The sequence below is a fragment of the Ochotona princeps genome, chromosome 25 (assembly GCF_030435755.1).
Source record: "Ochotona princeps isolate mOchPri1 chromosome 25, mOchPri1.hap1, whole genome shotgun sequence".
In the NCBI taxonomy this organism is placed as follows: Eukaryota; Metazoa; Chordata; class Mammalia; order Lagomorpha; family Ochotonidae; genus Ochotona; species Ochotona princeps.
Genome location: NC_080856.1, coordinates 21,035,866 through 21,049,965, shown reverse-complemented (window position 1 = coordinate 21,049,965; position 14,100 = coordinate 21,035,866). Strand labels below are relative to the sequence as shown.

The following is a 14,100-nucleotide window of genomic DNA, read 5'->3' as shown; positions in this document are numbered from 1 at the left end:
GGTTCTAATCCCGGCAGCTCCACTTCCCATCCAGCTCCCTGCTTGTGGCCTGGGAAAGCAGTTGAGGACGGCCCAATGCATTGGGACCCTGTACCTGCGTGGGAGACCCGGAAGAGGTTCCAGGTTCCCGGCTTCGGATTGGCGAACCGACCCTTTGCGGCTCACTTGGGGAGTGAATCAGTGGATGGAAGATCTTCCTCTCTGTCTCTCCTCCTCTCTCTGTATATCTGGCTTTCCAATAATAATAAAATCTTTTAAAAAAAAATTGCATGAGTAATATAGCACTATGTTCCTGTTATTAGAAACAAATTCAAATAATATGTATTGAGCCAGCCTGCTTTCCCCACTGCTTCCAGTTGTGTTCTTTCCCTATCAATAACCATGATTATCTATATTCTTTTGTTTTTGAGGTTGTATGCTCTTTATTTGGTAGACATATTGTTGCATTGGTTTTCACGAAAGTGATTATTTTGTGTGATATTAAAAGCAGGATTTGGAAGTTTTTTCTTTAAGAAAAATGATTTAAAGAGAGGAAGAAATAGAGATCTTCCTTCTACCGATTCCCTCCTAAATGGCTTCAATAGCCAGGGCTGGGCAAGGCCAAAGCCAGAAGTTTCTTCTAGGTGTCCCATGTGGTTAGCAGGGACCAAGTATTTGGGCCATCTTTTGCTTTCTCAGTCTTTAGCAGGGACCTAGGATGTGAACCAGCACCCATACAGGTTGCCAGCACTGCATGTGTCAGCTTTACCTGTTAGGTTATTTGAATATTTCATCCATCTTTACAGGTAGATTGTGTACCTTGTCAAATACTTAGTGAATATTCATACCTGTCTTTTCTATAAGACACCTCAATCATGCACAACATTTGGACAACTGCCTTTTTTTTTTTTTAATTTATTTAAAAGGCAGAAAGAAAACCAGGGATCTAATTTCCATTGCTGGTTCACTCTCCCAAATGACCTCAACATATAGGATGGGGCATTTAAAACCAGGAGCCAGGAACTTCATCAGGTCTTCCAGGTGTGTTCAGAGACCACAGTATTTGAACTTTCCTCTGCTGCTTTCCCAGATGTGTTATCAGGAAGCTAGATCAGAAGTAAAACAGCCATGACACAAACTGGTACCTTTGTAGGATGCTTAACCCGGATGCCACTATACTGGCTACCGTATCTAAATGGCTCTTGACATTGAAGGAATATGTTAGAGTTTATGTAATCTATACTTTTTTTTTAAAGATTTATATTCATTAGAAAGATATATCTTCACAGAGAAGGAGAGACAGATCTTTTATCCACTGGTTCACTTCTCAGATGGCTACAGTAGCTAAAACTGAGCCATTCTGAAGCCAGGGTGCAAGGCTTTGGGCCATCTTTCACTGCTTTCCCAGGCCATAAGCAAGGAGCTGGCTGGGACATGGAGCAGCAAGGACACAAATCATTGCCCTTATGAGATGCCAGCACTTGCAAGAGAAGGATTAGCCTAGGCACTGGGCTCTGTAATGTATATTTGTATCAATGATATTCTGCAATTAATGGATTTCATGAAGACCTTATTTTTGTTGATGTTGTTACTGTTTATTATTATTATTAGTAGTAGTAGTAGTAGTAGTATTATGTTAAGGCAGATTTACAGAGAGAAGGAGAGACAGAGATTTTCCCATCCACTGGTTCACTCCCCAAGTGGCCGCAGATGCTGGAGCTGAGCTGAGCTGAAGCCAGGAATCAGGAGCTTCTTTCAGGCTTCTCATGCAGGTGCAGGGTGGGTCCCAAAGCTTTGGTCATACTCCTGACTTCCCAGGTTGTAAGCAAGGAGCTAGATGGGAAGTAGAGTAGCCAGGACATGAACTGCCACCCATATGAGATGCCAGCACTATATGGTAGAGAATTAGCCTGTTGATCTACTCCACTGGCTCCAAGATCTTATTCTTTTTTTTTTTTTAAAGATTTATTTTATTTTTATTGGAAAGTCAGATATACAGAGAGGAGGAGAGACAGAGAGGAAGATCTTCTGTCCGATGATTCACTCCCCAAGTGAGCTGCAACGGCCAGTGCTATACCGATCTGAAGCCAGGAGCCAGGAACTTCTTCCAGGTCTCCCAGGTGGGTGCAGAGTCCCAAGGCTTTGGACTGTCCTCGACTGCTTTCCCAGGCCACAAGCAGGGAGCTGGATGGGAAGTGGAGCTGCCGGGCTTAGAACTGGCGCCCATATGTGATCCTGGTGCATTCAAGGCAAGAACTTTAGGCACTAGGCCACGCTGCCGGGCCCCAAGATCTTATTCTTGAAAGATAGATTTACAAGGATATTTTGGTCAGAATAATACATATAAAATAAAGTGTTAGCTATCTATATTTTATATGTAAGATTCATACTTTATTCATAGTTAATTTGTATTAAGTTGGATGCAGAACTATTAAAACTAGTCTTCATTTCTACTGGAAACAAAATAGCAACCTTACGAAGCATAGATGTTCCTAAATATCTAGTCATCTGTACCTTATTTATATTTTTAGTGTGTCTGGGCCTGCTATAATAGAACTTGTTTGATTTTTTTTTTTCTTGATTGAGGGGTGTGAATCTGAAGGCAGCTAGTTGTGCCTTGATCAAAAACATATTAAGATAGCAAAAAAGACATTGTGACTTTAAATAGAATGCCTCCAGGATAAAAGACTAAAATGATGTATCTAAGATCTTCCTGTCCCTGGCTATCAACTGTAAAAACAAAACCATCTGCTGAGCTCTGAAGGATAGAAGCATTCAGTGCCGTCCGGGAGCTCAGACAGTGGGGAGCTTTGAGGAAAGTCAGCTCGTGTCTAGGGGGACAGTGCGTATAAAGTTTAGATGGGTCAGTGTTAATTTGTGTTGGAAAGTTGTAAGGAAAAGGTTGGAAAGATATTTGAATAAACCTGCAGAAGATATTTAGTTGGTACCATATCAAGGATTTTGAATTCTCTTGCCATAGATCACTCTGAACAGGGAAATAATACTAAGTTATATTTTAGAAATATAAATTAGGTGGCATCATGTAGGGTGAATTTGAGGAAGGAGAAACTGTGTAAGACATTCATTACATTTCAGTGAAAAGTGTGCTATCATTGGCAGTTAAAATGGAAAGGAACTTGGCACAGCGGTACAGCAGCCTAATCCTCCACCTGTGGTTCTGGCATTGCATATGGGCTCCAGTTCCTGTCCCAGTGGCCCTGATCCAGCTCCATGCTTATGGCCTGGGAGAGCTGCAGGGGATAGCTCAAGCCCTTGGTCTGCTGCATCCACATGGCAGACCTGAAGGAAGCTACAGGCCTCAGGCTTCTATTTTGCTTTGGCTCAGCACCGTTCTTTGTAGGCATTTGGAGAATGAACCACTAGATTGAACCTGTGCCTGTCAGTATCATCTCTCTGTAAAATCTGCCTTTTGAATAAAAATAAATTTTGGGAGCAACATAGGCTGTCTGTGGTGCTGGCACCATAGGTGGGTACCAGGTCAATTCCTGGCTGCAATACTGATTTCATAATTTCAAAAAGGAATGTGGGCCTGGCATGGTGGCCTAGTGGCTAAAGTCCTCACTTTACATGTGCCAGGATCCCATATGGGCGCCGGTTCCAATACTGGCTGCTCTACTTCCCATCCAGCTCCCTGCTTGTGGCTTGGGAAAGCAGTCGAAGATGGTCCAAAGCTTTGGGACTCTGCACCCACGTGGGAGACCCGGAAGAGCTCCTGGCTCCTGGCTTCCAGTTGGCAGAGCTCCAGGCATTGCAGCCACTTGGGGAGTAAATCATTGGACGGAAGATATTCCTCTCTGTCTCCCCTCCTTTCTGTATATCTGACTTTACAGTAAAAATAAATAAACTTTTAATAAAATCTGAAAAACAGGAAAATTAAGCAACAGCCCTCCCACACAAAGATCTCTAGTTTAGGTCTCTCCTCTAGAAATTCTAATTAAGTTTGAGATAAGAAGAACATACCACAGGCTGGCATTGTTTGGTATCGTGGGTGAAGCCACCTCCAGTGGCACCTAAATCCTATATAGATGCTGGCTTGAGGCATGGCTGCTCCAGTTGTGACCCAGCTCTGTGCTGATGCACTTGCGAGAGCAGTGCCTGCACCCACTATGAGCTCCTGCCTTCATCCTGGCTCAGCCCTTGCAGTTGCAGCCATTTGGGGAGTGAACAAGTATATGCAAGATTCTCTGTCCACTCACTCTTCAACTCTTTCAAACAGATAAAAAGTAAATCTTTTTCTTTTTTTTTTTGTAGATTTATTTATTTTTATTGAAAAGGCAGATATACAGAAAGGAGAAAAGTCAGAGAGGAAGATCTTCTGCCCATTGATTCACTCCCTAAGCAGCCACAACAGCTGGAGCTGAACCACTCTGAAGCCAGGAGCCAGGAGCTTATTCTGGGTCTCCCACGTGGGTGCAGGGTCCCAAAGCTTTGGGCCGTCCTCGACTGCTTTCCCAGGCCACAAGCAGGGAGCTGGATGGGAAGCAGGGCTGTCGGGATTGGAACCAGCGCCCATATGGGATCCTGGTGCGTTCAGGGCGAGGACTTTAGACTTTACACTATTGCGCCGGGCCTGATAAAAAGTAAATCTTAAGGCTGGTGCTATAGCATAGTAGGCTAAACCTTGGCCTGCAGTGCCAGCATCCCAAATGGCTTCACCACTTCAGATGCAGCTCCCAGCTAATGGCATGGGAAGCAGTGGAGAATGGCCCAAAGCCTTGGGACTCTGCAACTGTATGTGAGAGCGGAAGTAGTTCATTTTCCTAGCTTCAGATCTGCCCAGCTCCAAATGCTGCAGCTATTTGGCAGGTGAGCCAGCAAAAGGAAGATCTCTTTCTCTCTCTTTCAAGCAAAATATATAAATGATAAATAAATTTATCTTTAGAAACGAGAGAAAACTGTAGATATGAATAATCATATAAACTAAAAAGTTTGTGAGGAGGTCCCAGCGCAGTGGCCTCATCTCTCTTTGTAATTCTTTCAAATAAATAATTTTCAAAAAAGAAGAAGAAAAAAAGTTTTCTTGGTATGTTGCACCCACATGGGAGACCTAGAAGAAGCTCCTGGCTTCAGATCAGCTCAGCTCTGGCTGTTGCAGCCATTTGGGAAGTCAACCAGTGGATGGAAGATTTTTTTTGTCTCTCCTTCTGTAAATCTGCCTTTCCAATAAAAATAGATAGATAGGTGGACAGATAACCAAAAATGGCTTACTTGGATTATACCAGTGCTTGAATTCATTATTCATTTTAAGGGAGTATCTGTGTAATTCTATGAATTTAGAATTAATTTTAAAGGGTGGACATTTGGGGCAAGTTAAGATGCTGTTTGGGTTGCCTGCCTCCCGACCAGAGTGCCTGGATTCAAGTGCCAGTTGCTGTCATTTTGATCCAGCCTTGGGAGTCAGCAGATGATGGAGTAAGAGCCTGGGTTTCTGTGACCCACATGGGAGGCCTGTACAGTTTAGGGCTCCGGGCTTTGGCCTGGCCTAGTCTGACAGCAGGCATTTGCTGAGAGCACCAGCAGCTGGAGGATCTTTGATTCTGTTTGACTTTAAAATAAAATTAAAATAAAATTTTAAGAACACTTAATTTTAAGAATAATTTAGACTTACAGAAAATAGCCAAAGTTGTAAAAATTCTGATACAGGCTTTACCCAACTCTTGTGTTGTTAACATTGTACATTCATGTAGTACAATTGCTACCGCTAGGAAGCCAACATTGGTATGTTAAGTAAGTGCTACAGTCTTTTGGGATTCAACTGCTTTTCCCATAATGTCTGTCTTTCAGCTGCTGGATACTATTCAGGATACCACTTCACCGCTGGCCATTAGACCTTTCAAGGGTCACTTGGGCTCAGGGTTTTGTTGTTGTTACTTGATAGCCTGTCAGCTTTGAAGAATATGGGTCACTTATTTGGTACACTGTCCATCTGGGTCTGTGTGATGTTTTTGTTATGGTAGGGTAGGATTGTAGGCTTTTGAGAGGCAGGCCACAGATAATGTACAGTTTTTATCATTCTATACCAAGTATACATGCTGACCACAGAGCCTTTGGTTTGTGTTCATTGTGCTCACCTGGCTGAGGTAGCATTGGCAAGGCTTTCCACCAGAGTTGCTTTGTTCTCCCTGTTTCTACTCTACTGCGGGGAAGGAAAGTGTTAAGTGACACCCTTGAAGGGAATTATCTACAAAAGGTACTTGAAATCTTCTAATTCTTTTTCAATTGTAGGGAAATAATTGAGTATTAAATTGGTCTAACATATCTGTTCTTTGCAGGGTGGAAAACCCCGTAAACACCGCAAGGATCGGCTACAAGATTTAATTGATATAGGCTTTGGCTACGATGAAACAGATCCATTTATTGATAACTCGGAGGCTGTGAGTAGTATATATATATGTATTTTTTAAAGATTTATTTTTATTACAAAGCCAGATATACAGAGAGGAGGAGACACAGAGAGAAAGATCTTCCATCTGATGATTTACTCCCCAAGTGACTGCAACGGCCGGTGCTATGCTGATCCAAAGCCAGGAGCCAGGAACTTCTTCCAGGTATCTCATGGGGATGCAGGGGCCCAAGGATTTGAGCTGTCCTCGACTGCTTTCCCAGGCCAGAAGAACGGAGCTGGATGGGAAGTGGAGCTGCTGGGATTAGAACCTGTGCCCACGTGGGATCCTGGAGCGTTCAAGGCGAGGACTTTAGCCACTAGGCCATGGTGCTGGGCCCGAGTAATATATTTTTAATGTAGCAGCAAATTCTTTATTTCTTTGGGATAATAGAAGTCAAAGAGAGTAAAATTCAGTGAATGTTTTGTTTTTCTTAACTATGCTTTTTTTAAATTAAAAATTATTTTTAATACTGTTTACATAGTTGAGAGGGATGCACACCAGTGTGGGCCTCTGATTAGGTTGAGGGGGTTGAGGTACAGAGGAAGGGTGGTGGGACAAATGCTTCAATTTTTTTTTTTTTTTTTTTTTTTTTTTTTCAGTAATTACATTGTATTATGTGACACAGTTACATAGATACTTGGGTTCTCCCCACCCCTCCCCAAACCCTCCCACCATGGTGGATTCCTCCACCTTATTGCATAACCACAGCTCAAGTTCAGTTGAGATTTCCCCATTGCAAGCGTATACCTCCTGTGTTCTAATGGCCCAGGGTGGGAGGAAGGGGGTCACTCCATGCTGTCAGTCTGCATCAGCACCAGAGGACTGGAACAGTCATTTAATGACACCTTTAGAAACCCCAGTGTGTGGAAGATTGTTCAAGGATGTTACTTGAGAGGTTTTCATAGTTCTGAGACGTGATTGACTTTATTGCACCAGGGTTGGGGAAATCTTTCCAAGGTCTTGACTGATTAAGTCCACTTTAGTGCATCCATAGATCCAGACACTCCCTGCAAAGCTTGGTCGGAGAGTGGTCCAACCTGTTCTGCTTTTCATCTCTGATGAGGCACTCAGTATCCACTGCTGGCCTAGTTGGGTTGGCATTTGTGTCCCAAGTGTGCATCTAGGCATGCTGTCTACTGTACAGGCTTCAGCAACTGAAGAGGCCTAGTCCTGATATATGCACTCCACAGTTGTACCACATATCTTGTGGTTTTTCTCTGTGGCCAGGGTTTGAGTCCAGCAGTCTAGTTGGGGAGTCCCCCAAGAAACCTCACCTGGGGTGATCTCAGACTTACTCTTGTGTGTGCCAGCCAGTGCAGGGTCAGGTTCAGTCCATCACCTGCAGCAGCCTGTGTGTAAACTGGTGGGTGTTGCAGCCTATCCTGGCCTAGCCCAGGCCAACCCTGCCTACCACAGGACTGATCTTCACACACACCCTCATGGGTTCTGTGGCCTAGTTGGAGCGACCCCCGTATTTCCCACCATGCATGCCCCCAACCCCGGTTTTTGCATGTGCTGCAGCCTAGCTGTTTCTGTCCCGGCATCCCATCTGGCTCTTATGCACATCCATGGCTGCTGCAGCTTAGCTCAGCCTAAGCTACCCCACACCCAGCCCACATGTATAGTACTAGGTACTGCCACTGCCACCTTGACCGGTGTGATCTGCCCCCACCCCTGGCTCTCATGCTTACCAGTGGGAGCTGCGGCCTAGCAGAGGATAGCCCATGGTTCCCCTGCCATACTCACTCCCAGCCCAGCATCTTGCACCTGCTAGGTGGTGCTGCAGTCCAGCCTGACATAACTTGCACCCAATGCCAGCACTTGCTAAAAGGTGCTGCCGCCTAGCCCAGCCTGGCCCACCCCCAGTCCTCGTGTGAGCTAGCTGATGTTTTGATTCAATCCAGCCTGGCCTGTACCCCTTCTTGGCTCTTCTAGTGCTGGTATGTGCTGTGGATGTGCCAACCTTGCCTGTCTCCAGACCCAGTCCATGCATATGGTGAATGATGCTGTAGTCCAGCCTAGCCTGGCCTGCTTCTTGCCCTGGCTCTCACACTTACCAATAGAATCTGCAGCCTAGTAGGGGAATTCGCTAAGTTTCCCTACTAGGCCCATTCCCAGCCTTGGATCTAGTGTGTGCTGACAGGTGCTGAGACCCAGCCTGACAGGTTGGTCCCAGGCTGATCCCCAGTGGGTACTGTGGCCAACCAGACTGCCCCACACTCATTCTTGCTCTTGCTGCTGGGTGCTACAGCCGAGCCCAGCCTGCCCCACACCCAGCCCCAGGTCTCATGTGAATCAGCCAGTGTCGTGGCCTAACCGGCTCTGTCCTACACCTATTCTGGCTCTCACAAGCACCACCAACTGGTCTGCATTAGCAGGAAGCTGGATTCGGAATCACAACTGTTACTTAACCCAACCACTCTAGTAATGAGACATGGGCATCTTAACCACTAAGCCAAGCACCCATTCCTGTATCATAGTTTAAACATTGATTTTCTAAAATAGAATACGGCATTCTAATGCCATTTACTTAATGGCATGAATCCTTGTAAAAACTGTTAGGGAATATACCTGAATTGTATATCCCATTTGTTGTACATCTGAATTTACAGTTTTATGAGCTTACAAATAGTTGAGTGCTGTTTGTGTGCATTTGTCAGTTCAAGTCACTCGATATACAGGATTTATGTCAAACACAAATATATGGGTAGAGTCGATTTCTAGCAGTGGAATGTAATTATCAAGGGCTATTTGCATCTTGGTTTTCCTGATATTTCTCAACTTGGAAAGGTGTGTTTTGAAACAACTTCTAAGGTGAGAACCAATGCATTATTGAAAATTGGTACTATAGGATTGCGTTATTGAACATTGGTACTACTGGATTGAAAAATCTAGCAGAAAACTTTAAACAAACTTAATTTTTTAAATTGATGCTGTACTTTGCTACAGTGTCGTTGCTGTATCATCACAGGCCAGCTTTTTATCACTGTTGGGTTTTGATCAAGATCTACAGTTTTTCCCTCAAAATCTGTATTTGACTAATAGTCTGTTTCTCATACAGCAAATGAAGAAGACATGGAATGTTTGTGGTTGTATCCTCTTCTGTTCTTGTCCATGTATTAGAGTAATCTAATTCTGGGATAATGATATCCACTATTTACAGTGATTATTTAGGATAAGCAGAAAGTGACAGTAGGTATAATACCAACAGTTGCAGTGCAATGAAACTGAGAGCAAAAGTCCTAGATTCTAGTCTGACTCAGTGTCTGATTTGCCATTGGACCTGGAGTGAAATTTCTAGAATTGGAGTAAGCTGTGGGCGTGACATGGCAAGCTGCTGTCTGCCGCGCCAGCATCTCATATGAGTACCTGTTTGAGCCCCAGCTGTTCCACTTCTCATCCAGATCCCTGCTAATGTGTTTGGGAAAGCAGCAAAAGTTGACTCGAATGCTTTAGGCTGCTGCACCCCTGTGGAAGATTGTGGATTGGCAAGAAACTCCTCACTCCTGGCCTTGGCCAGGTCCTGTCTCTGCTGTTGTGGCCATTTGGGGAGTGAGTGGATGAAAGCTTCCCACCCCCACCTCTTCCCCATACTCCTCCACCTTCTCCCCTTTCTCTCTCACTTCCCTCCTTCTCCTCTTCTCCCTCACTTTCCTTCCTTCTTTCTTTGTAACTCTGCCTTTCAATTGAATTAATACACATTTTTAAAAAGAGAAAGTGAGGCAGTAAAGAAAATTTTTTATTTAAAGAGTTTTAGTATCACTTAGTTTTCTCTGCTGTAACTGCTTATCCATACTGAATGATTCTCAGCATAAATAAGGCAATGACTGTAAACATGTTGACCAACATAAAGTGACGCTAAAGTGGTTGTGTACCATTCTGTATGGACTGAGTTCTAAATGACCTTAGAAGAAATTTAGCCATATACAAATGAACGTTCAGTGCACATCAGTAACTTTTTAAAACATTATTCTCTAATTGAAAAAACTTTTTCCTCTATTTATTTGAAAGGCAGAGAGAGCTTTTATTTGTGGTTGACTCTCCAGAGGTGCTTGGCCAGGGAGACCTCAGGAACCAGGAACTCCATCCAGGTCTCCAACATGACTGGCAGGAACTCAAGTATTTGAGCCTTCATCTGTGCCTCCCAGGCACACTCATTCCAGCCTAACACCCAGCCCTAAATAGCTTTTTCGAAATTAGTAAGCCTTATGTTTGAACAGAGTTTTGGAGCCACAACAAAATTGAGTAGAAGTACCCACCTTGACCTCATCCTACCTTTTCCCACCCCCATCTACTTTCCGTTATTAACCTCCTATACTTGGTGGCACATTTGGTACCAGTGATGAATCTGTATTGACAAGACATTGTCACAGAAGTCCTCAGGTTACATTAGGAGTTTTAATGCACACTCTAGGTTGCTGCAAATGAATAATGACATGCATCTGCCCTTGTACTATTATCCATTGTAGTTTGTCCTAAAAATCCTTTGTGTTTTGCTTGTTAGTTCCTCTCCCTCCTAACTCCTGGCAACCACTGATAGTAAGTGTCTTCTTAGAATGGTTGAAATCATATATGAACAAGTCGAGCAACCCTTATCTGAAATGCTTAGGCCCAGGAGGACATTGAATTTCAAAGGATTTCTTTTGTGGATTTGGAGATAACTGACTTTCGTAGCACAGTTTAGAGGGAATGGCTGATCATTTTAGAGAATGTGAAATAAAATAGAATTGAAGTTATTTGATGGTAGATTATGTGATTTTTACTGAATATGGTTGTGTGTGCTAGGTTTTGATGTGTAAGATATTTTTCCACTTGAGTTGTAGTGATGATTTGAAAGCTACTATTCTATAGAGCATGCATTTGGTAGGTATAGAGTTTTGTGGATATAACCTGTTGAATTGTAGAATTAATTACTAACAATTACAAGACAAGGTAGATCCCTATTTTGTACCAGGTTGTTTGGCTTGGAAAGTAATTTAGTATTATCCTTGTAATGTATTTTGGTTCTTTTTATGAAGCAGTTCAGACATAAAACAATTGGAGTCCAACCAAATGAGATTTTTGTTCTTTTTTCTAACCTAACCTTTATTGTCAATAAGCTTTTGTCTGAGTGAGGTATTGGTAGGCCGAGCCTTGTATACCCCCCCACTTTTCTGCTGCAAACTGAGACTGAAGATCTTGTGGAAATTAAAGAATTTTGTAGAGCAACCTGTATACAGATCTGCAGAGCAGGGCTGCGAGCCCTCTTGGCACAGCTGCAGCAAGGTTTATGTCTTACTCCACAGAGAAGAGGTGAAATTCTCAACTTTTATGAATGATAATGGAGCTGGGGTGGGTGTTCAAACCTCACTTTGTTATAATCTTTAGAAGAAGCCCCTGAGACATCTTGCTGGCTTGTGCCACATTACCAGAATGCTCCTGCTAGCACCTCAACTTTATAGCTGGGGAGTAGCCCAGCTAGAATGACAAGGGCAAACTCCTATTGAGAGATGTCACTATGGTTTACAGTCATAACCCTCAAAGTCTATTATTTGATAGAGGGTGAAAATAATATTCTACTTGATTTTTCAGGATCATGTACTGCTTACTAAAAACACCTGAAGATAAAATGGTCTTGAAGATTATTTAGTTTCTTATACTACCAAATTAAAAGAGGAAAGAAAACACTTTTTTTATAATCAATAATAATCCTAGGCATGAATAATATTTTATTGAGGTTGTCTCCTTTAATTAGAACTTTGTAAAGTAGTATGTAAAGTAGATGTGAAGTGCTTTGCCCTGAGTCAAAATAGCTAGTTCAATCACGTAGAGTCAAGGCCTTCTGATTCTCCAGTTCAATGTCCATTGCTTCTTAACATATTTTACTTACAATCAGTGTAGTATATAATCACAGAGCCTGTTTTCCAAAAGAGTAAAGCTCCATAGAAGGTTACATAGGATTTTGTTCATGTAAACAATCGCCGTGCATATCTAGCAGTAAACGTGTTCCCCTCCGGAAGGAGCTGCCTGGTGTGGCAGAAAGGTTGGAGGCAGCCGGTGACTTCCATAAACATATAAAGTTGGTCCCAGCTTAGCTTTCACTAAAAATGACTTTGTCATTTGCCCTCCTTTCCAACAAGGACATCATGAGGACCACATGAAATCATTTTTTAAAGGAAGCATTGTGTATTATAAAGCCTTATACAAATATGGGTAAACAAAGAGTACACAAGCATTTATCTTACCAGTTCCATATTTTCTAAATACTATGAAACCTTTCACTTTTATTCTCTACTCCTCACATGTCTCCTTTACTTGCAGATTGTACAGTCTCCAGGGAGGTTTGTAGTAGTGTGTCTAGTACAGGAATAAGCATGAGTTTTCATTTCCTTATTTTCATTGATTTCATTTCTTTTTAGTTCAGTATGGTTAAACTGGCCATTATTTATTTTTTCATTCTCCACATAGCTTCAAAGGAAACAAAAAAGTCTCAATTTTTGTGATTAGTCTTTATATTCCCATGTGCTTGAGCATCCCCTTACCCGCTGCCTTCCTGGGTACGTTAGTAGGAAGCTGGATCAGAAGTGGAATAGCCAGCACATTGAGCCATCATTTTGATACAGGGTGCTGGAATTGCAAGCAGCAGCTTAATGCTCCATGCCACAACAAAGCCCTGGTGAAATCTGATTATATAATTGGAAGAACCCCGGAAGTGGGTTTCTGGGAGCCCCCAACTAGCAAAGTTTTTGTTACATAAGTAGTTCCTTTTTCTTTCTCACTCTGAGCACACATATTGATTAAAATTGACCTTCATTTAATTTTTACATTTTGTGCTTCATCAGAGAAAATAATGATAAAACTTACAGTTGGGACTATGAGGACAAATCTGATTTACACAGCAAAGCGAAGTGCTTGACTCATTCCAGGCCTTCAGCTTGCGTACTAGAGTGGGCTGCTGTTTTTCTGCTTGTTTTAATGTATCTGTTCTTTTTCTTTTAAATGCTTTGAGAAATTCTCTCATTTAAAAAAAATTGAATTAAGATGAAAAAATAATTTTATTATTCATAATCTTCTTATGCCTAAAATTATGTAATTGATATGGTAGGAAATGATATTGTTCTTTATCTGAATATTCAGTCATCTGTTTTATTTGTATCATCAGTCATCATATCAAAATCATATGTCAGAAACAGTAAAAGTAGGAAAGAAAATATAAAAGATAGTATATATAATAGTATGTTAATAATAATAAATAATATAAATATATAAGGAAAATATCAAAGTGTTTGACAATACCATGGAGATAAATACTCATGATTTTTTTTTTAATACTCATGATTTTACTTATTTATTTTTTTCTTTTTTTCCCCTCTCAACCCATGGTGGACTGTACTTAAGGGGAGGTGTAATCGAAGTGCAACCGAAATAAATATGTGAATAGGCAGAAACTGAGAGATGTATATCGCTGTGCTTGCAATACAAGGATGGTCTCACAGTGAAACGGCAGATAAGCCCCTACATTGTTGGGAGATACCTTAATGTCAGGATGATGGACTTCTAAGGGTCCTTGCAAGATACCTAGTGAAAGACTGGAGAGGAGAACAATGGGGCGGGGGAACTACAAAAACTGTTAAACTCTGTCATAAAATAAAGAAAAAAAAATTACATTTGGGCCCCGGCGCTGTGGCCTAGCAGCGAAAGTCCTCACCTTGAATTTGCCGGAATCCCATATGGG

At 42.2% G+C, this 14,100-nt stretch overlaps 1 protein-coding gene across 4 annotated transcripts in view; it reads left to right on the top strand.

Annotated features, from left to right (window-relative positions):
• The window catches only part of UBN2 (ubinuclein 2), a 68,131-nt gene that overhangs the window by 18,037 nt on the left and 35,994 nt on the right, over positions 1 to 14,100 (top strand). For all 4 annotated transcript variants that reach the window (XM_058655063.1, XM_058655062.1, XM_004594369.2 and 1 more), the window contains exon 3: positions 6,273 to 6,374. In XM_058655063.1, the coding sequence (XP_058511046.1) occupies positions 6,273 to 6,374 (102 nt within the window). The remainder of the gene's footprint in view (positions 1 to 6,272; positions 6,375 to 14,100) is intronic.